General features: G+C 41.2%; 2 protein-coding genes across 5 annotated transcripts; one reads left to right on the forward strand and one right to left on the reverse strand.

The window, feature by feature from the left end:
• Positions 1-11: 11 nt before the first annotated feature.
• LOC143140533 (uncharacterized) lies at positions 12-13,426 on the forward strand. Its single transcript, XM_076301499.1, has 2 exons — positions 12-12,644; positions 12,820-13,426. The coding sequence occupies exon 1, from the start codon at positions 45-47 to the stop codon at positions 12,606-12,608; it is 12,564 nt and encodes a 4,187-aa protein (XP_076157614.1). The 5' UTR covers positions 12-44; the 3' UTR covers positions 12,609-12,644; positions 12,820-13,426.
• Positions 13,427-14,092: 666 nt separating this feature from the next.
• Positions 14,093-24,278, reverse strand: lypla2 (lysophospholipase 2). 4 transcript variants are annotated; one of them, XM_076301500.1, is made up of 10 exons: positions 24,229-24,278; positions 22,216-22,311; positions 21,193-21,224; positions 20,961-21,026; positions 18,635-18,682; positions 18,335-18,405; positions 17,990-18,063; positions 17,213-17,314; positions 16,621-16,797; positions 14,093-16,443 (listed from the first exon to the last, which is right to left on the reverse strand). In XM_076301500.1, the coding sequence occupies exons 2-10, from the start codon at positions 22,291-22,293 to the stop codon at positions 16,393-16,395; spliced, it is 699 nt and encodes a 232-aa protein (XP_076157615.1). In that variant the 5' UTR covers positions 22,294-22,311; positions 24,229-24,278; the 3' UTR covers positions 14,093-16,392. The 4 variants fall into 4 exon arrangements, with proteins under 4 accessions (XP_076157615.1, XP_076157617.1, XP_076157618.1 ...); XM_076301502.1 differs by having other exon boundaries at positions 22,216-22,308; positions 24,229-24,262; XM_076301503.1 differs by lacking the exon at positions 24,229-24,278 and adding an exon at positions 22,471-22,492.

Genomic DNA, 24,278 nt, shown 5'->3' on the forward strand with positions numbered 1-24,278 from the left:
CAGAAAGCAAACTCATTCTTGAGGCAGAAACTCGTGATTTGGAGATGAAAAAGTCAGATATGGATGTAGAAATGAACATGTTACAAAATGAAAAAGTGAAACAGAGGCAAGAGTATGAAAACCTACTGAAAGAAATACAGGAAGAGAAGGACACTCTGAAACAACTTCAAGAAGAAACGGAATCGAAGAAAAATGTCCTGCAGAACCAGGAGTCGGACCTGACATCCAGGAAGGACCAACTAGACTTTCTCCAGTCAGAACTCCAAACACAGAGAGACGACATGGAAGAGATGATGAAGGCCATTAACGAGCAGGAGAGTAACCTAACAGAAAGGAAAGCTGAGATCGACCAGCAACAAATAGAGCTGAATAATATGATGGATATCCACAACAAGGAAAAGATTGAACTTGACCGAATCAGGGCTGACATAGAAGAAAAGACAAAAGCAATTGAGATTACCGTTAAAGAAAAACTAGGTGCAGAAAGAGAAGAACTTGAGAAACTGAAAAATAGACTGCATGAAGAAAGACAGGAAATTGAAAACAACAAACATGCCTTGATGGAAGACAAGGATGAGTTGGAAAACTTGAAAAATGATCTTCAGAAACAATGGGACGAGCTGCGTCCTTACAAGGAAAACATTGAAAGTGAAAAGGACAAACTTCAGAAAAAGATGGCTGAGGTGGAAGAAAAGTCAAATAACATTGAGAATATCAGGCAGGAGATGATGCAGGAGAAAGAGAGATTGGACGAACAAGCACAGGTTCTACAAAAAGAAAAGGATGTCCTCCAGAGTGTTGCTGAAGAAACAGAAAGAATGAAGGTTGAATTTGAAAAGTGTAGTATTGATATTGAGAAACAAAAACAAGAATTAGCAGAAAACAAACTCATTCTTGAGGCAGAAACTCATGATTTGGAGATGAAAAGGTCAGAAATGGATATAGAAATGAACATGTTACAAAATGAAAAAGTGAAACAGAGGGAAGAGTATGAAAACCTAAAGAAAGAAATACAGGAAGAGAAGGACACTCTGAAACAACTTCAAGAAGAAACGGAATCGAAGAAAAATGTCCTGCAGAACCAGGAGTCGGACCTGACATCCAGGAAGGAGCAACTAGACTTTCTCCAGTCAGAACTCCAAACACAGAGAGACAACATGGAAGAGATGATGAAGGCCATTAACGAGCAGGAGAGTAACCTAACAGAAAGGAAAGCTGAGATCGACCAGCAACAAATAGAGCTGAATAATATGATGGATATCCACAACAAGGAAAAGATTGAACTTGACCGAATCAGGGCTGACATAGAAGAAAAGACAAAAGCAATTGAGATTACCGTTAAAGAAAAACTAGGTGCAGAAAGAGAAGAACTTGAGGAACTGAAAAATAGACTGCATGAAGAAAGACAGGAAATTGAAAACAACAAACACGCCATGATGAAAGACAAGGATGAGTTGGAAAACTTGAAAAATGATCTTCAGAAACAATGGGACGAGCTGCGTCCTTACAAGGAAAACATTGAAATTGAAAAGGACAAACTTCAGAAAAAGATGGCTGAGGTGGAAGAAAAGTCAAATAACATTGAGAATATCAGGCAGGAGATGATGCAGGAGAAAGAGAGATTGGACGAACAAGCACAGGTTCTACAAAAAGAGAATGATGTCCTCCAGAGTGTTGCTGAAGAAACAGAAAGAATGAAGGTTGAATTTGAAAAGTGTAGTATTGAAATTCAGAAACAAAAACTAGAATTAGCAGAAAGCAAACTCATTCTTGAGGCAGAAACTCGTGATTTGGAGATGAAAAAGTCAGATATGGATGTAGAAATGAACATGTTACAAAATGAAAAAGTGAAACAGAGGCAAGAGTATGAAAACCTACTGAAAGAAATACAGGAAGAGAAGGACACTCTGAAACAACTTCAAGAAGAAACGGAATCGAAGAAAAATGTCCTGCAGAACCAGGAGTCGGACCTGACATCCAGGAAGGACCAACTAGACTTTCTCCAGTCAGAACTCCAAACACAGAGAGACGACATGGAAGAGATGATGAAGGCCATTAACGAGCAGGAGAGTAACCTAACAGAAAGGAAAGCTGAGATCGACCAGCAACAAATAGAGCTGAATAATATGATGGATATCCACAACAAGGAAAAGATTGAACTTGACCGAATCAGGGCTGACATAGAAGAAAAGACAAAAGCAATTGAGATTACCGTTAAAGAAAAACTAGGTGCAGAAAGAGAAGAACTTGAGAAACTGAAAAATAGACTGCATGAAGAAAGACAGGAAATTGAAAACAACAAACATGCCTTGATGGAAGACAAGGATGAGTTGGAAAACTTGAAAAATGATCTTCAGAAACAATGGGACGAGCTGCGTCCTTACAAGGAAAACATTGAAAGTGAAAAGGACAAACTTCAGAAAAAGATGGCTGAGGTGGAAGAAAAGTCAAATAACATTGAGAATATCAGGCAGGAGATGATGCAGGAGAAAGAGAGATTGGACGAACAAGCACAGGTTCTACAAAAAGAAAAGGATGTCCTCCAGAGTGTTGCTGAAGAAACAGAAAGAATGAAGGTTGAATTTGAAAAGTGTAGTATTGATATTGAGAAACAAAAACAAGAATTAGCAGAAAACAAACTCATTCTTGAGGCAGAAACTCATGATTTGGAGATGAAAAGGTCAGAAATGGATATAGAAATGAACATGTTACAAAATGAAAAAGTGAAACAGAGGGAAGAGTATGAAAACCTAAAGAAAGAAATACAGGAAGAGAAGGACACTCTGAAACAACTTCAAGAAGAAACGGAATCGAAGAAAAATGTCCTGCAGAACCAGGAGTCGGACCTGACATCCAGGAAGGAGCAACTAGACTTTCTCCAGTCAGACCTCCAAACACAGAGAGACAACATGGAAGAGATGATGAAGGCCATTACCGAGCAGCAGAGTAACCTAACAGAAAGGAAAGCTGAGATCGACCAGCAACAAATAGAGCTGAATAATATGATGGATATCCACAACATGGAAAAGATTGAACTTGACCGAATCAGGGCTGACATAGAAGAAAAGAAAGAATCAAGTGAGATTACCGTTAAAGAAAAGCTAGGTGCGGAAAGAGAAGAACTTGAGAAACTGCAAAATAGACTGCATGAAGAAAGACAGGAAATTGAAAACAACAAACATGCCATGATGAAAGACAAGGATGAGTTGGAAAACTGGAAAAATGATCTTCAAAAACAATGGAACGAGATGCGTCCTTACAAGGAAAACCTTGAAAGTGAAAAGGATGAACTTCAAAAGAAGATGGCTGAGGTGGACGAAAAGTCAAATAACATTGAGAATATGATGCAGGAGATGATGCAGGAGAAAGAGAGATTGGACGAACAAGCACAGGTTCTACAAAAAGAAAAGGATGTCCTCCAGAGTGTTGCTGAAGAAACAGAAAGAATGAAGGTTGAATTTGAAAAGTGTAGTATTGATATTGAGAAACAAAAACAAGAATTAGCAGAAAACAAACTCATTCTTGAGGCAGAAACTCATGATTTGGAGATGAAAAGGTCAGAAATGGATATAGAAATGAACATGTTACAAAATGAAAAAGTGAAACAGAGGGAAGAGTATGAAAACCTAAAGAAAGAAATACAGGAAGAGAAGGACACTCTGAAACAACTTCAAGAAGAAACGGAATCGAAGAAAAATGTCCTGCAGAACCAGGAGTCGGACCTGACATCCAGGAAGGACCAACTAGACTTTCTCCAGTCAGAACTCCAAACACAGAGAGACGACATGGAAGAGATGATGAAGGCCATTAACGAGCAGGAGAGTAACCTAACAGAAAGGAAAGCTGAGATCGACCAGCAACAAATAGAGCTGAATAATATGATGGATATCCACAACAAGGAAAAGATTGAACTTGACCGAATCAGGGCTGACATAGAAGAAAAGACAAAAGCAATTGAGATTACCGTTAAAGAAAAACTAGGTGCAGAAAGAGAAGAACTTGAGAAACTGAAAAATAGACTGCATGAAGAAAGACAGGAAATTGAAAACAACAAACATGCCTTGATGGAAGACAAGGATGAGTTGGAAAACTTGAAAAATGATCTTCAGAAACAATGGGACGAGCTGCGTCCTTACAAGGAAAACATTGAAATTGAAAAGGACAAACTTCAGAAAAAGATGGCTGAGGTGGAAGAAAAGTCAAATAACATTGAGAATATCAGGCAGGAGATGATGCAGGAGAAAGAGAGATTGGACGAACAAGCACAGGTTCTACAAAAAGAGAATGATGTCCTCCAGAGTGTTGCTGAAGAAACAGAAAGAATGAAGGTTGAATTTGAAAAGTGTAGTATTGAAATTCAGAAACAAAAACTAGAATTAGCAGAAAGCAAACTCATTCTTGAGGCAGAAACTCGTGATTTGGAGATGAAAAAGTCAGATATGGATGTAGAAATGAACATGTTACAAAATGAAAAAGTGAAACAGAGGCAAGAGTATGAAAACCTACTGAAAGAAATACAGGAAGAGAAGGACACTCTGAAACAACTTCAAGAAGAAACGGAATCGAAGAAAAATGTCCTGCAGAACCAGGAGTCGGACCTGACATCCAGGAAGGACCAACTAGACTTTCTCCAGTCAGAACTCCAAACACAGAGAGACGACATGGAAGAGATGATGAAGGCCATTAACGAGCAGGAGAGTAACCTAACAGAAAGGAAAGCTGAGATCGACCAGCAACAAATAGAGCTGAATAATATGATGGATATCCACAACAAGGAAAAGATTGAACTTGACCGAATCAGGGCTGACATAGAAGAAAAGACAAAAGCAATTGAGATTACCGTTAAAGAAAAACTAGGTGCAGAAAGAGAAGAACTTGAGAAACTGAAAAATAGACTGCATGAAGAAAGACAGGAAATTGAAAACAACAAACATGCCTTGATGGAAGACAAGGATGAGTTGGAAAACTTGAAAAATGATCTTCAGAAACAATGGGACGAGCTGCGTCCTTACAAGGAAAACATTGAAAGTGAAAAGGACAAACTTCAGAAAAAGATGGCTGAGGTGGAAGAAAAGTCAAATAACATTGAGAATATCAGGCAGGAGATGATGCAGGAGAAAGAGAGATTGGACGAACAAGCACAGGTTCTACAAAAAGAAAAGGATGTCCTCCAGAGTGTTGCTGAAGAAACAGAAAGAATGAAGGTTGAATTTGAAAAGTGTAGTATTGATATTGAGAAACAAAAACAAGAATTAGCAGAAAACAAACTCATTCTTGAGGCAGAAACTCATGATTTGGAGATGAAAAGGTCAGAAATGGATATAGAAATGAACATGTTACAAAATGAAAAAGTGAAACAGAGGGAAGAGTATGAAAACCTAAAGAAAGAAATACAGGAAGAGAAGGACACTCTGAAACAACTTCAAGAAGAAACGGAATCGAAGAAAAATGTCCTGCAGAACCAGGAGTCGGACCTGACATCCAGGAAGGAGCAACTAGACTTTCTCCAGTCAGACCTCCAAACACAGAGAGACAACATGGAAGAGATGATGAAGGCCATTACCGAGCAGCAGAGTAACCTAACAGAAAGGAAAGCTGAGATCGACCAGCAACAAATAGAGCTGAATAATATGATGGATATCCACAACATGGAAAAGATTGAACTTGACCGAATCAGGGCTGACATAGAAGAAAAGAAAGAATCAAGTGAGATTACCGTTAAAGAAAAGCTAGGTGCGGAAAGAGAAGAACTTGAGAAACTGCAAAATAGACTGCATGAAGAAAGACAGGAAATTGAAAACAACAAACATGCCATGATGAAAGACAAGGATGAGTTGGAAAACTGGAAAAATGATCTTCAAAAACAATGGAACGAGATGCGTCCTTACAAGGAAAACCTTGAAAGTGAAAAGGATGAACTTCAAAAGAAGATGGCTGAGGTGGACGAAAAGTCAAATAACATTGAGAATATGATGCAGGAGATGATGCAGGAGAAAGAGAGATTGGACGAACAAGCACAGGTTCTACAAAAAGAAAAGGATGTCCTCCAGAGTGTTGCTGAAGAAACAGAAAGAATGAAGGTTGAATTTGAAAAGTGTAGTATTGATATTGAGAAACAAAAACAAGAATTAGCAGAAAACAAACTCATTCTTGAGGCAGAAACTCATGATTTGGAGATGAAAAGGTCAGAAATGGATATAGAAATGAACATGTTACAAAATGAAAAAGTGAAACAGAGGGAAGAGTATGAAAACCTAAAGAAAGAAATACAGGAAGAGAAGGACACTCTGAAACAACTTCAAGAAGAAACGGAATCGAAGAAAAATGTCCTGCAGAACCAGGAGTCGGACCTGACATCCAGGAAGGAGCAACTAGACTTTCTCCAGTCAGACCTCCAAACACAGAGAGACAACATGGAAGAGATGATGAAGGCCATTACCGAGCAGCAGAGTAACCTAACAGAAAGGAAAGCTGAGATCGACCAGCAACAAATAGAGCTGAATAATATGATGGATATCCACAACATGGAAAAGATTGAACTTGACCGAATCAGGGCTGACATAGAAGAAAAGAAAGAATCAAGTGAGATTACCGTTAAAGAAAAGCTAGGTGCGGAAAGAGAAGAACTTGAGAAACTGCAAAATAGACTGCATGAAGAAAGACAGGAAATTGAAAACACCAAACATGCCGTGATGAAAGACAAGGATGAGTTGGAAAACTTGAAAAACGATCTTCAGAAACAATGGGACGAGCTGCGTCCTTACAAGGAAAACATTCAAATTGAAAAGGATGAACTTCAAAAGAAGATGGCTGAGGTGGAAGAAAAGTCAAATAACATTGAGAATATCAGGCAGGAGATGATGCAGGAGAAAGAGAGATTGGACGAACAAGCACAGGTTCTACAAAAAGAAAAGGATGTCCTCCAGATGGTTGCTGAAGAAACAGAAAGAATGAAGGTTGAATTTGAAAAGTGTAGTATTGAAATTCAGAAACAAAAACTAGAATTAGCAGAAAGCAAACTCATTCTTGAGGCAGAAACTCGTGATTTGGAGATGAAAAAGTCAGATATGGATGTAGAAATGAACATGTTACAAAATGAAAAAGTGAAACAGAGGCAAGAGTATGAAAACCTACTGAAAGAAATACAGGAAGAGAAGGACACTCTGAAACAACTTCAAGAAGAAACGGAATCGAAGAAAAATGTCCTGCAGAACCAGGAGTCGGACCTGACATCCAGGAAGGACCAACTAGACTTTCTCCAGTCAGAACTCCAAACACAGAGAGACGACATGGAAGAGATGATGAAGGCCATTAACGAGCAGGAGAGTAACCTAACAGAAAGGAAAGCTGAGATCGACCAGCAACAAATAGAGCTGAATAATATGATGGATATCCACAACAAGGAAAAGATTGAACTTGACCGAATCAGGGCTGACATAGAAGAAAAGAAAGAATCAAGTGAGATTACCGTTAAAGAAAAGCTAGGTGCGGAAAGAGAAGAATTTGAGAAATTGCAAAATAGACTGTATGAAGAAAGACAGGAAATTGAAAACAACAAACATGCCATGATGAAAGACAAGGATGAGTTGGAAAAGTTGAAAAGTGATCTTCAGAAACAATGGGACGAGCTGCGTCCCTACAAGGAAAACATTCAAATTGAAAAGGATGAACTTCAAAAGAAGATGGCTGAGGTGGAAGAAAAGTCAAATAACATTGAGAATATGATGCAGGAGATGATGCAAGAGAAAGAGAGATTGGACGAACAAGCACAGGTTCTACAAAAAGAAAAGGATGTCCTCCAGAGCGTTGCTGAAAAAACTGATCAGAGGAAAGATGAGCTTGAGCAGTTCAATACCAATATCCAGATTCAAAAACAACAACTTGAAGAAACCAAACTCATAATTGAAGAGGAAAAAAAATATCTGGAGAAGGAAAAGACAGAGCTCCTAAAAAACAAAATTCAGATAGACAAAGAAAGCGTACAACAGTTGGTCAGAGTAGATGCTACAACACAAACTCCTGTAGTGGACATGGGACAGGCTGTTGCAGGATTTTCAGTAGAGTTGGAGTCTGTTGATGTTCCAAGACCTAATGCAGCAACAGAAACACCTCTGACAGAGATTGAGCAGGCTGATGGAACAAAAACTACTATGCAGTTGAAGATGGATGATGCTGCAACACAGACAGTTCCCGTGGAGATAAAGCAGGTTGATGCTACAACACAGACAGTTCCCGTGGAGATAGAGCAGGTTGATGCTACAACACAGACAGTTCCAGTGGAGATAGAGCAGGTTGATGCTACAACACAGACAGTTCCCGTGGAGATAGAGCAGGTTGATGCTACAACACAGACAGTTCCCGTGGAGATAGAACAGGTTGATGCTACAACACAAGCACCTATGGAGACAGAGCAGCACGATGATGGTGTGGAACAAACACTTACTGTCAAGACAGAAAAGATTGATGTTGCAGGAGCCACAGTGGAAAAGAAACACATTGATGCAATTACACAAACACTTACAGTTGAGACGGTCACTGCTGCATCCCAAACATTTGATGTAGAGGTGAAGGCAGCTGATGGTACAATACAAGTGGATGTTACAACACAGACAGTTGTGGTGGAGAAAGAACAAGTCGATGCAGCACCAGTTGCAGTGAAGATTGAAATGGATGATGCAGCAACACAGACAATTACTGCAGAGTCAGAACACACTGTTGCAGCACTTACAGAGGAAATGGACAGCACTTTTGTTTTAACACCTATGGTTAAGATAGACATGGCCTATGCTACATCTCAAACACTTACAGCAGAAGTAGAGCTGGCTGATGCTGCAACACAAACAGATGTTGTGAGCATGGATCAAACAGTGATGGTGCCCTCAGAACAGAGATCAGATGCAGCACCACCTGATACTACAAAACAAATCGTTCCAGTGACTACAGAACAGACTGAGACACCTGCAGAGGAGATGGAACCTGCAGATGCTGCACCACCTTTGTTTAAGATGGAGCAGGCTGATGCTGAAACACAAACCCATGTGGTGGAGATCAAACAGTCTAATGCTGAAACACACACCCCTGTGGTGGAGATCAAACAGACTGATGCTGAAACACAAACCCATGTGGTGGAGATCAAACAGACTGATGCTGAAACACAAACCCCTGTGGTGGAGATCAAACAGACTGATGCTGAAAGACAAAGAGTTTCTGTAGAGACAGAACAGACTGCTGCAGCACCATCTGAAGAAAGGAAGGAGACAACTTTAGATATGGAAGAAGCTTTAACAACCTTTACAGAGGAGAAAGAGATGGTTAATGTTACAACACCTGTTGTTGAAATGGAGCAGGTTACTGCACCAACACCTGCAGTCCAAGAAGACATGGCTGAAACACTTACCGTGAAGATTGAAATGCTTCAAGTGGAGCAGGCTGATGCTGAAACGCAAACTCCTGTGGTGGAGATCAAACAGGCTGATGCAGAGGGACCAGCAGAGAAGGAGATGGCTGATGCCGCAACACAAACAGCTGCTGTAGAGACAGAAAAGACTGCTGCAGCAATTGAAACAGCTGCCATGGAGTTCGATAAGGCTGATGCTTCAACACAAACTCTAGTGGCAGAGGTGGAGCATGCTGACACTGCCGCACAAACAGTCCCAATGCCTACGGAGCTGGCTATTACAGAGGAGAAAGAGTTCCTTGATGTTTCAAAAACTGACGTTAAAATGGAACAGGCTGATGCAGTGACACAAACAGAGGTGGTGCCCAAAGAACAGACAATTGCAACACCTGCAGATGAGACAAAACCTGTTGATGTTGCACCACCTTTGTTTAAGATGGAGCAGGCTGATGCTGAAACGCAAACTCCTGTGGTGGAGATCAAACAGGCTGATGCAGAGGAACCAGCAGAGAAGGAGATTGCCGATGCCGCAACACAAACAGCTGTCGTAGAGACAGAAAAGACTGCTGCAGCAATTGAAAGAGCTGCCATGGAGTTAGATAATGTTGATGCTTCAACACAAACTCTATTGGCAGAGGTGGAGCATGCTGACACTGCCGCACAAACAGTCTCAATGCCTACGGAGCTGGCTATTACAGAGGAGAAAACGCTGATTGATGTTTCAAAACCTGACGTTAAAATGGAGCAGGCTGATGCAGTAACACCTGTGGTACCAGATGACATGACTGAAACAAGAGTATTTGCTGTGGATATTCGGACGGTTGATGTTACAACACAAACATTTGCAGGAGAAGTGGAGCAGGTTGATGCCACAACTCAAACATTGGTGGTGCCCGTAGAAGAGGCTAGTGAAACGCTTGCAAAGGAGATGGAGCCTACTGATACTACAGCACCTGAGCAAGCAGATGCAGCACAACCAGCGATAAAGGACACGGCTGATGCTGAAACACAAACTCTAGCAGTAGAGGTGGGGCAAGCTGATCCTTCAACCCAAACAATTGCAGTACCTACAGAACATGTTGAGACAGCCATAAAGGGGATGGAACCTGCAGATGTTGAAACAGTATTGTTTACGATGGAGCAGACTGATGCTGCCACTCAAACTTCTGAGGTGGAACTGATGGAACAGGCAGATGCTGCAACACAAACACATGTAATTGAGATGGAGAGTCCTTATGTTGTTAAACCAGTGGTGGACATAAAGGTCAGAGAAGGGGATCAGAAGGAAGAATCAAGAGAGGTGGATGACAAGAGTGCAACTGAGATCCAGACCGAGAGACAGAAACTGATAGAGTCTTTAGAAGCAGTGAAAGCTGATATGGAGCAAAAGAGAGCCGACCTAGAAAGAGAGAGGGTGGAGACGGAGAACATCAAAATGGTGCTGAACACTGAAAGAGATGAGCTGGAACAGATCAGGGCGGTGAACCAGAGAGAGAAGGAGACAGCGAGCGGAATAGCCAAACAGCTTCTGAAGCTAAAGGAAGACCTGGAGAGCCTTTCATCTGAGACTCTACAGAAAAGAGCTGAGCTGGAGTTAGTCTGTGAGGAGATTCAGAGGAAAAGGCAGGAGAAGGAGGGGGATGATGGAGCAGAAATGGAGAGAGCATATGCTGAACAAATTAAGGGACAAACTGAGAAATCAGTTCAGACAGAGATGAAGGGTGAAGAATTAGAAGCCACCCGAGTCGCTGTGGCCAGAGACTGGCATAAGTTGGAGACCGTGGAGAGGCAAGAACAGGAGATTGCAAAACGAGCAGAACACATTAAACTAAAAGAGACAGAGCTGAAGAAAACCTCAGATGATATACAGCAATCGAAGACTGCAATGGACATTCTACTTAAAGAGCAGAGAGAGGAGGCAGAGAGTATAATGGAGAGAAGCCAGAGGGGAAAAGACAACCTTGCAGAGTTAACGTCACAGATAGAGAGACAGACGGATGAATTGAAGCATGTGTTAAATGAGTGTCAGAGAAAAACGAAGGAGCTACAACTGATTGAGGGCAAGTTGAAGGATATGAAGAGTATGCTAGAGGCAGACATTGAACCTTCTAGAAAAGAAGACACGATTGAAGAGCAAATCAAAGAAACTGAAAGGAAAGACATGGCAACAATGACTGTTACAACTGCTGTAAAAATCATGCAACAAGAAGATGCTGCCACACAAACACCATATGAAGATCAAGGAGAGGACATGGACCAGTTGAAGCGCTGGCAAGCGGCATACCTCAAACAGAGGGAGGAACTTTCACGGATAGAAATGGAGATAAACAGACAGCGAGTAGAAAATGAGAACGATATGAGGAAAGTAGAAAAAGATAAGGAGATGTTGTTGAGGGACAGAGCTGAAATTCAGAAATGCCTACAAGAGCTAGAAAGAGGGGAGGCAAAAAAATGCGCAGAAAGGCTAAAACTTCTCACAACAGAATGGAGACTGAGAGGCTGGGACACTGATACACTGGAACAGAAAGAGAGAGAAACTATAAAGACTAAAATCACAGAAAGAGAAGAAATTGAACAAATGAAAAAGAAGATACATGAGATGAAAGAAGAACTAGAGAGACGATGGGAATCCATTGAACAAAAACAGAGGGAGAAGGTGAAGAAACAGAGAGAAGTGGACCTTAGACTAGCCGACGTAGAGAAATACAAGGAAATGCTCCAAAGTGAGCTGAAGAAGGATCGGCAGAGAGCCATGGCAAGGGGAAGAGAGGTGGAGGTTATTAAGGAGCTAATGTTCAAGGAAATTGAAATACTAAGGAGCACAGACAGACGTGTCAGCACTGAGGAGCTGTGGAGACTAGCACTACAGATATCCCGGCTGGAGAGGTCACTGCTGAGGACCACAGACCGCGCCGTGCAGACGCAGACAGAGCAGAGCCAGAGAGGAGTGGCCACCTCTCACCTGCAGGGGGAACAGGAGGTTCGTCTGAGGTCCACAGGGGGGCTGGTGATGGTCAGCTCTGTGGTGGAAGGCGGACGATGGGGGCCCAGGGAGAGCAAAGGGACACAGACAGGAAGAGTACAGCGGACTACTCTGGGTCAGAGGTTGCTGTGGTGGGTCAGGCGGCGGTGCTGTTGCTGCTGCTGTCCAACAGAACGCCGGGGACAGGAACATCAGTGGGTGGAGCTTCACGAAGAAGAGCTCCACTAAGGGCTTTTTGGGGGAAAAAAACATCATGACATACAGGTGGGAGGCAAAGTGACATGGATCATTTACATTTAAAGATGTCTTTTTACTATTAGTTAAAATTAACAAAGGACTAATTTAAACAGAGTAACAATATGTTAAACCAATACTTTTAGGTTTTAACATATTTTGTCATGATGTTTCTAATTGATCATTTCATTTTTTTGCCTTTCAGAAACTCACATATCCTTAGAGTTTGGATGGACACATCTCAAAGTTGCAAAGAGCAAAATTGGGATTTATCATCAACTACATTTATTTTTTTTGCACTTTCTTGCCTCGATAATTTTGAGAAATTGTATCTATATAATTTATGCTCTTTGTTCATATTATCTCTGTCCAACATTACCCGACTGGAGGGTGATATTTTGTCAGGAATTGTGAACTTCCAAGTAGAAGGTACTAAATAAGTGACTGCAAAGTCGTATTTTACTCAGTTGCCCATTACATTTCAATGTCTCAGGGAAGAGATCATCTACTGGAGATGGGTCAGAATTTGAGTTAAATTGTATATGAATGTATTTATTAATTTCATTTCTTAGCTTAATTTTACAGCATGGTAGTGCATATATGCTTGTGTATCTCATACAATGATTCTGAGCAGCTTTTATTTAAGAAATATTTACTTATTATATGGGCTATATCAGTGCACTTGAGGCACACATTTCATAATACTTTTGAAAGCTATCTGAAAACTGGTGTTGAGGTGCAAGGTGCAAAATCTAATGTATTTACAATATGTTTGACTATTTGTGTGTTCAATAAAATTAATAAAAAAATTATATACAAAACTGACCTTCTCTTTTAAGTTATAGAAGCTGAGGTTGAGCTTGATACCTGCTGCTCACCAAATGGGGAAACCAGGTATACACCAGTTAGCAGGCTACAAGAAAGTGCTAAAAAAAAGTGCAACCAACCATCCTGTGATTGTAGCCATGAAAAGAAAAGCTCAGAGACTTTCACCCGCCATTCCTTTTGTGAACTTGAAGTAAATCCCTGGCTGACACTTCAGTAAAAGAGTTTAATATCAAACTTAGATGAACTGCTCACCTCCTAAATCTGTCACCTTTCTTGTCATTCCTTAAAAGAGCCAATAGAACTTGCAAGATGTACACACAGTAAGTAGCTCACTGTTCAATTTCCAACACCCTGGGGTTGGTTCTGTGTTCTGGCTATTTTGTAGATGGAGTCCCAGGCTCAAACAACTAGCAAGGGAGGCATGTTCTGGCAAAATTCAGGGCCCATTTGAACTCCTCTTTAACAGTTGCTAACAAATGTCAGTAGAGCCATCTAGTGGATGAATGAGGACTACTAAGGCACAGAAACTGCTTGCCAGATGTGATAGAAGGGCGTTTGGTCACCAGAATCAATATCACCCCTCAAATATAAACAAACTAAGGTTAACATTGGTTGTATGCCCAAGCCAAAAACAACACTCGACGAGTATGTGATTATGCGATTTGCATCATTTATTCCATACACAGGTGTCTTGGAAAAATGGACATAGATGTCCTTCAAAACAGTAAGTCAACAAACATGGCAAGGAAAAATGACAAAACAATCTGACAAAATGAGATAATGCAATAACGAACGCAAAAATTCAGTCCATGACAAAACATGGCCGGGGCTGGGGATACATGACTTGATAAGCCTGGAAGTTGGGGTTCAAAGTTAGGCTACCAAGTTCTGCCGTCCTATCTAAGGAGCAGCTTTACAATCAACTTACAAGCCTAGAGCCAGTGAAGGAAACTATAACGGAGGTCATGGAGACCATATGGATGAAGGGTAGAGGGCTTGAGAAGGGGTCAACTACAAAAATGGGCCCTGCGAGGTCTAAAGCTGTGGATTCACAGATGAATTAAATAAAACACCTTTGTGGTCTAATGTCCTTGAGTTTCATTCATAAAGTAAACTTATCCCCTCTGAGGAGTAAGACTAATTTTGACAGGATATGGAGCAGACAGTGCTGTTTAGAGATGAAACTCACAGATGAACAGTGGTGTGCATAATATATGGGAGGAGGTTCGAAAATCAACAATTCAAAGAGTGGAAAGAGAAAGACAGAACAAAAAGTAGAGTAAGACATTCATCACTTATCAAACAACAATCTGTTCAATTAACATTAAGCATTAAAACAATTTTCTCAGATATACAGAACACAAGCCATGGAGAACTGAAGTGTGCAGGACACCCAAGCAGAGCGGCACTGCAGGACCAATTCCTGAGTCCAATGCAGAATCCCAATCACTGGAGATTATTTTATTGATTTCACTGTTATATACTTTTACTTATTTAAAACAAATGATTCTTCAGTTTAGTTTTAAAAGAGATATATTCCCATTGCAAGTTGCCACAGCCAATGCATGTATGTATGTGTGTGAGTGAGTGTGTGTGTCGTCACTAATCCTGACCATTAACTCTGAATGTATCCTCACATGTCAGCAAACTACCAAAGTAAAAACACAGGTGGTCTTGTCTTAACCGAAACACAGTGCAGAACCACTAAGATGTGATGAAACTCTACCTTACTGCTAGATGATATCTACAAGTCAACTGGTATAAGCAGGACACAAAATGATGTTTTCTCTCTCTTCCTAATCTTATTCAACTAACTAATTTAGATGTTTGGGATTGTAATGTAATTTTTGAACTTGATTACTAGCGGAAAATATCTACAGTATGCTACGTGTTGCCAAAGATGTGAAACCTTGTGATGGACTGATTTTGCACCAAATTAATGTTCTCTGTCTTTGTAACATTAATAGTTCTCGGTCACTTCATTCAGGTATAGCACAATCAAATAGCAAAAAAAACATACTGACAATCCAAACAAACTTCATCATTGCTCAAATTTTCATAATATACATGGTAATGAAAGAACAGAACAGAATGGTGATAGAGAGATTGAATGAAGCACTGGTGTCTTTTATTCGGATCGTTTCCTTCTTTTTTCTTAAATGATTTAACCCCAAACGTGTGGATCAGTCAGATCGAGAGGCGGCATCAGTGCTAGGACCTGAGCCCTTCAGCCCAGCAGATCAGCCCAGCATGCAGTTGGGCAAGTGGGGGTGGAGGGAGGGTGGGTGGGGGTGGTTGGAATGGGTCGTGGCCAACAAGTCCAGACCCAGGTAAGGCCTAATGTTTTCAGTCCAACTCCCTTGCAGTCTTACTCACACAGCATGAGAGTGGGTGTGAGAGAGTGAGAGAGCAGACAGAAAGACAGAGGGAGGTCAAGCAAAAGGGAGACAGTATGAATGCCAGCTGATGAGGGAATGTTGAGGGCTGCTTGGGGCAGAGTGTGATAAAGGCATATTAAGACGTACTGTGTGAATAAGTGGTCCTTCAGGACGAGTGTGTTTGTCAGAGCAAGCACGAACTAGTCGCTGTGTTTTAACCCTGTACTTTTACAAACAGTGTGTCCAGTAACATTTGACAAATACTTCGTGTACACGAAGGTACAGTATGTCCAAACAAGGTGTTTCTGAAATGTTCACAGTATGTACAACTGAATGTCCATGCCTGTGTATTTATTAATGCATATGTTTCTTGCCGTTTTGAATGTGTGTTTGTGTGTTGGTATGCATTTCTGTTACAGATTGAATTTATGTGTGTTTATGTGTGTGCGTGAGTGTGTGTAGCTCCGTGGGTATGTGTGATGGGGGTGTGTTCATGGCTGTTTCCTGTGGGAGAATGGCAGGTTGAAGGTGAGGGATCAGTGTGTAAAGGTCACAGTGGGGTCACAGAGAGGTCAGATTCTGGGCAACTGCTTCTCAATAAACTCCTTCACAGCAGACATCTCCTGCAGAACATAAAACAGAGATGAATTTATAAGACTAATGTGCACTGAAACTCATCAGCAGACATACACACATCTATCCTCATATCCTCACCTGGACATGGGGGCTTTGCACTAGACCAACGAGACCAGAGACAACACAAACAAAAACCACAGACACACAGACACACACACACTGACCTGAGGGCAGGAGCTATGCATGACTCCGGGGTAGGTAATGAAGTTGACTTTCTGTGGCGAGACAATGGTCTTAAGCTTTTCGGATGTCATGGCCCCAAACTGCACGGGGATCATGGGGTCCATCTCCCCGTGGCACTGGAGGATGGGCATATCCCGGTTCCCACTGTTACTCGCTGCCTGTGGAGCAGACAGACAAAACACCACGACATAAACATCCCAGCCTAACTTACCCTGGCATACAGTACACCCACATGTGAAGAGCTTCATTCCTCTTACGCAGACAAAGTATGGCCTTCTTTTCTTTGTTTTCTTTACCATAAACATTGTAGATTACAATCCCACTTGGATTGGAACCTTTGTGCTTTTGAGATGCTTAACACTTTAAAGTACATCCCATGAAGTAGTTCACATAAATACTGACAGAATCATGACTCAAAGAAGAGACCAATAACCTAAATAAGTACTGTACTTCTGTGTGTGCGAGAGAGAGAGAGAGAGAGAGAGAGAGAGAGAGAGAGAGAGAGAGAGAGAGAGAGAGAGAGAGAGAGAGAGAGAGAGAGAGAGAGAGAGAGAGAGAGAGAGAGAGAGTTACCTGAGGGAAGGTCTTGTGTAGTGGTAGCCAGCAGCTCAGGGCAACCACACCAGCAAGCTGCTGCTGGCAGGTGAGCGCAGTGTAGAGGGAGAGAGCGCCGCCCTGCAGGACAATAAGTACAATGTTGGAATGGCATGGACGAAGATTTACCTCCACCCCACCCCCACCAAAACAGAGGTAACATTTAGCTTATTTGCTCGAGCAAAATCATACTACCAGTATAAATACTTTTACACCATACATCAGTAGATTGAGCAGAGCAGTGGGTACAGCCACACAATAAATAATGATGACTATTCAGTTCACAATGTCATATGTATGTATAATGTAAGTATATTTTTGGGGGCTTTTTATGCCTTTAATGAGACAGGAAGTGAGTGGGAGAGAGAGTTGGGGGTGGGCTCCGGAAAGGACCACGTGGCGGGAATCGAACCCAGGTCATCGGCGTACGGTGCAGGGCCTCAACGTGCTTTTAGATATGTTCACTATAGTCCAACATTTGGATGCCTATCTATCTCCGTATGCCATTTTTAAATTTGTGTATCTAAATAATAGTGATGTAGATGCCCTGCTGTGGAGATTGTTTGTTTGTTTGTTTAATTTAAGGCCATTTCCGCAACTAAGGCTATTTAATGGCCAGAGCATTGTGTGTTATAGAAACCTAAATATGTTTCTTAATATCTATGCTAATAAGATATTCTAAAACTTTCAAAGGTGGGACCTTGCCCTGCTGTGGAACACAGTGACTGGATGGCTTGATCCTGCAGTTTGGCTCACCTGTGAGAAGCCCCCGAGGAGCACCCGGCTGGGGGGGATTCCGTTCTTAGCCTCATGGTCAATAATGGCCTTGACTGGAGAAGAGAAATTAGGTACATTAAGAATGCACGTCTGGTTTATGTTGTTGTTTCTAAAGCACTGACTTTTGTTCCTGCAAAGTGGGTGAGTCTCATCAATGGGTCAATGGTGTGTGTGTGTGTAGCACTTGCTTTAAAGGAAACATTGTCCCTGCAAAGTGGTGAGTCTCGTCAATGGTGTGTGTGTGTGTGTGTGTGTGTGTGTGTGTGTGTGTGTGTGTGTGTGTGTGTGTGTGTGTGTGTGTCTGTTTAGCTTTTCTTCACTCACTGTTCTCCGCTGCCCTCTTGATGCCAGCCTCATCTTCTGGAGATTCTGGACTCAAACCCATCAGATCAAACCTGAGTATGGATACACATTTTTATACAAAACAGTGCACGCACACATAAGCGAACACACACACACACACACACACAAGCGAACACACACACACAGACACACACACACACACACACCATCTACATGCACAAATACACACCCCTATAAGTCACACAGACAAGCACCTACTTCATTACACATACGCAGACAGACACCGGCATAATCTAACTCCCACATAAAAACCCAGCTCACCATGAGGGCATAGTCATCTTCATGTTCAAGGTAACAGGTATTCTAGGCCTGTGGGGTAGAGAATCAGAGATGAGCACTGCAGGTCAGGAGACAGGGTATATACAGAAATTCTTAAGTTGAATTTAATACCTTTTAATACCTTTTTTAATACCTTCACAATATTGTTTAATACCAACACGACTTCGAGCTGCAACTAGCGGCAACCTTTCGAAATTCAGTGTTGGGGGTAACTAATTATAAAGTAACAGATTACTGTCATTTTTGTTACTTAACTTTCTGAGTAAGAAATTGTAGCAATGCTTACAATTCAAATCAAGTATCTATTATTACAGTTACTGGATACTTTGTTCCTTTTTTGCTTCAATAAAAACACTGGCCTATAAACAATTATTTGTTATTTAATCCTAACCCATAAAAAAGTTATTTCATTGTTATGTGTAGGAAGAGCACACACCATTTCTCCAGCACTACACTCTTTCTTTCACTATCATTCTATCTCAACAAGACAAAATGACAAATGAAAATCAGAAAAGGTATACTGGACTTTCTTCTAAAAAGGCCCACGACCATACGCAGTACACACACACACACACCCTTGCTGTCTCATATAATTTGCCAGTCAAGGTATCACATTCAAAAATAGGCTGTCACATTTTACAAAAATACTAATTATTAATTGGGTGCTGCTGGAGAATGTGGGTCCCATGTGATAAAATACTTTTGGGCCTGCATGCTCCCTGTGACGAAAATTTTGAAAAATAACCTCTTAAATTGTTGAATTTTGGAGAAACTAATTGACAAATTGACTTAAAATATATTATATTATAATATATTGATAGCATATTACAATACAGCCTATACAAACCTACACAGGTTCTTATATTCAACTAATTTTAAGCAAGTCTATTGGGACTTTGATCTCATCACATACTACATCAAGGGAGTAACCCTATAGCTCCTGAGCAAGCTTTGAATAATGTAAAGGTAACACCTGTTAAACTAACCTTAACATGACATTTACTAAGGGTAGAAAATGTTAAATCTTATAGCCTAAACCTTATCTTATAGCCTAAACAAAAATGGCTCTGGTAGACTCCATATGTGACCTGAAGGCATTCACTCCCATCCAGGGGCATTTATTGTCTTTTTACAGACGTGGTAATTAGCCTCTTGGCTGTTGCCAACTAGCCTAAGCCAGTCTTTGAATCTCGAGTCCTCTAACCATGACATCGTCAATGGTAGCGAACTTTTGGCAACAAGTTTAGGCAGTAAGCCAGCCGTATATCCAGTTTGAGCATAGAGTTTGAGGGGGCGCTAAAAGTTTTTACCGCGAACGCACACTGACATATCTCTCAGGTCCTACTCGCACATATAATTAATATAATATAAATAAATTCACGTGAATTTTAGGAGATAGGCCTGCACTTAACACAAATGGAAAACATCATAGTTAGATAATCAGATGACGTTTATTACTTTTTAATACTTTTAAATGGCCTTAAATTTGGCTAATTTCATTTACTACCTTTTAATACTTTTTACAACCCCGCGGACACCCTGGGAGAGATGAAGAAGGGATACAAGTACCACTTATGGAAAAATGTTATGCTTCAAAAAGTTGCACTTCAGACTAGTCGGAGTATCACACTTTTAAAGGGAAGTATGTACATCAATCTGTAAGATTATGCATGGGCATGTTTCATTCATAAAAGTATACTTTTATATAATATAGTTATTATTATTATAATAATAATTTGTATTTTGTATATTTAGTATATTATTTATCTTCTACAGTCCTTATTGCTTAGTTGTGTTTTTATATTATATACTTTTAATTACTTTTTCTGCTGTTATTGAATGTGTGTGTTGTCTGTATGCTACTGTGACCTTGAATTTCCCCTAGGGATCAATAAAGTATATCTATCTATCTATCTATCTATCTATCTATCTATCTATCTATCTATCTACTTCATCCTGCTTAAATGGGTCAGTGTAAGTCAAAGGAGCATAAAGGCTGTACCCTTTTAGCACACTTAAATGTGAGGTCAGTGATGCTAATTCAGAACACCTGTTGCTAGGACGATGAAGTACAGTAAACTGCCTATGAATCATGGCAATGGGACAACGGGAGTCACAATTCAATTATGAGGATAATTTGGCTGTTGAATCTTGAAACGGCCCTCTTCCCAGAACAGAGACTCCCTCTGAGCGCCACAGTACAAATGGCCCATAAACACGCTGTTGTGTTGCACATCCATAACTGATCAGAGCAGGTTTACTCATGCGTGTGGGCAGATCCATAACTGATCAGAGCAGGTTTACTCACGCGTGTGGGCAGATGTACTTCACATAGGGCAGTCGGATGGACGTCATGGCATCTGCCCAGCCATGTCTGTGGGACAAGAACACACACAAACACACGAACACACGAACACACGAGCGCACACGCACACATAAATATACGCATGCACAGAGAGAGTGTTTGGGGCAAGACAGAGATAATTAATGAGAACTATTACATCACAGGACAAGAACCAAACAAGAAAAGCGAAGCTCACCCAGAATCACCTAACCCATGGAGGAAGATGACCTGTAGAAAAAAACAAGCAATAGTGTTTGTGTGATAAGTGAAGTGAAGAAAATTTTTCAGCAATATGTCTATTCTGTGCAATCTGTATGTCTAAATGTCTTGATTTTGATGGCATTTACTAGGCACTGAAGACATTAGAATGGTTATTCTATAGGTTTATAGGCATTACTTATAGCATAAGATGTCAACAATGTGTTACAACGTGGTTTCTGTGCAGGTTTCAATAAGTCAAATGTATGACTTTTTAAGACCTTTTTAAGACCATTATGAATGAAATTCAAGACCAGATTCACAAACACAAATGTTTAACCAGCCTCATAGTCTCATAATTACTAGAATAGTAAATAAATACATGTTTGTATCAGTAATCAGTTCCAAACTGATCCGGTTTGTAGGGGGGTTACATTGTGATTTATCTGTAACTGTAGACATATGTAAGACCTAGTGCACAATATTCTAATATATGTAAGACCATTTAAGCCCTACATTTAATATTATTAAACTGAAAACTTTCCAGACTTCTCCACAGAAACCCTGTATAAGCTAATCCACATTTCATCTACATAAGAGGAAGTATTCAAATCAACATCCAAGGGTATTACGGATAGCTCACCACACTAGCTTACCTCAAACAATACTAATGACAAATCATGACAGCAGATATCACTAACGTGTTACTCTCTGCACAGTCAGATCTCTGGGACTGGCATTAATTCATATTGACTCACAAGCTATGAACCAAAGACTCATGGAAAAGAACTGATCTGCAGAAAAAGGAGAAATCTTCCTGACTATGAACACAAATGCTGAGAGATCAATATGGTGCAGAAACAGCAGGCGTCTATCTGGCTGGTATTCAACATCAGGATTAGCAATGTACTAAAGAGAAGTGTCAGTAAGAGAACTCTGTTGTGACTGTATGAGACTCTCTGTATGTGTTTGTGTGCGTGTGTAAGGAAGGGAGTGTGTGTGTGTGTGCAGGAAGACTCACTGCGGCTGTCTCCTTCTCGGTCCCCGACACCGTCACAGCTTCGGCAAGCAGCGGCACAGACATGTTGTTGCCACACATACACTGGAGCAGGTGCTACTGAAGGAAGGAAACACACGGAAACACACACACACACACACAGTGAGAAGGGGTTCCACACACAATTATAATGATGCTGCCATGGGGATAGGGGGAGGGTGTCCGTCAAGGATATCAGATCTACACAGACATCCGTTCCTAATAGATGGTCCTACACACCTCAGGAACAACAGTCTGCACGGCCACAGTGACTGAGGAATGTCAGCATTCCATTTGTCAACTCTGACGTTAAACAGGCCTCTACAAACTCCTCAGATATTAAATTGCTGCTGCTTATGGTGCCCATCCATAATGCTGCAGAGAAATCCCATTAATCATGAAATGAGAACATTTAGCAATCAAGATAAACAAGGCTGCGTTTCCTGGTACAGGTAGAGTGCACAGAGGGGGGAGATAAGAGGAGGAAATTCTTGAAACAGAGAGAGAAGGGCGCATTGAACAGGCAAGAACATCAGTTAATGGTTAAACCTGCTTGATTATGCAGTAACTAACTCATAAACACTCTGAAAATGTATCTGATGATCATGAGAGAAGACCACCACGATTAGAGTTAAGTGAGGATTACAAAGATGAATGTAGCCCTGTGGCCTGTTTTTTTCCCCCAGCAACACAGGCAACATTAAAAATGAGCATGGGAGGACACAATGCTGATATTGTCTCTGTAGTCTGCAATGCAAGTTTACTTCCTTTATGGAGAGAACGCCTCACTAAAGGTCCCACTGACCTGCCTCAATATGCGTTTATGTCTAAAAATGACAGGGGTCATAATAGTCTTTGAGTGACATCCCACTTCAGAGTTCGTCATGGTCATCTGTAGTGCCACAACTGTCAAAGTAATGGCCTTAAATCAGTCAATAAGAGGAAGGGGGTAAGACATGCAATATGAGAAGGCAATGCCCTATCGGCTTCTGAGCTCACCGCTGCGCTTTCTTCGTACGGTAGCCTGCAGACAATGCTTGCTATGAGAACCTCTAGTAACAACATCATGAGTTGCCATCTGACTTGTATTAAAGAAAACAAGTGGGCTTGTGTTTCGTGCTGGTCTTAACTTTAACATCATTATCCTACATCAACAGCCGCGCTCAGTGGTGTGTATCATTCTCCCCATCGCCAATTATCCGGAACGTTACCGCAGAGCTGATTCTGTCATCAATAAACGCTCATGAAATGAAAGTGACCGACGCTGCAACGAAGACTACAGTAAGCAAATGACTGCTAAGACACCACAACATTAACTTGTATGGTAATATAAAACGAAAGACGATCACCATCACACGCACTCCTGATGTCCACCAACCCGGGACTGGATTAGAGAAGTGTCATGAACCACTGTCTCGTGGTGGGTACCTGGGTCAGTGCGCACGCCACTACAGGGCAATACGACAAAGCACCCCCTGCATCGACCGCTCAAAGGATGTCAATCATATTACGCTTTTATCTAAAGACTGGGAGAAAAAAAAACACATAAATGACCGGCAACATGACGCGAATAAGCTTGAGCTAAATCAATAAGACAGGAAGAGGAGGGGTGGGGATGGAAAAATAATGGGGATTCTAAAGCAGCTTAACGTTGTTGATCGAGATTGTGGAATTCAGGAATGGATGAGTGAGACGCAGCAGACTGTTACAACTGTGAATACGATACATCCCCACAAGCACCCAGCTTAATCCTGTTTAGCTAGCTAGCTCTTCAGTCTCACAATGAACCAGTAGCCCCGCAGATGAGGCTGTATTGTCTCACTAGCTCAGTTAACCTCTGCAGTACTTAAGGCCTCAAATCGACCGACTATAAAGGTCAATAAACGCCCCAACGACCAGCGACCAACTTGTGACAACTGGTCTGTGTTGGAACAGGTCCATAATTAAAATAGTAGTATAATAAAACAGCGGCCCTTTAGCAGAAATTCATACACTCACCGCTTGCTATCCCAGGTCACACCGGAACTTCCTGCTGCTGCCAAAAAGGG

Source organism: Alosa pseudoharengus, unplaced genomic scaffold (genome assembly GCF_046254945.1).
Source record: "Alosa pseudoharengus isolate Yale_2024_CS ecotype anadromous, Long Island Sound unplaced genomic scaffold, YU_APseudo_1.1 YU_APseudo_1.1_scf_23, whole genome shotgun sequence".
Lineage (NCBI taxonomy): Eukaryota > Metazoa > Chordata > Actinopteri > Clupeiformes > Clupeidae > Alosa > Alosa pseudoharengus.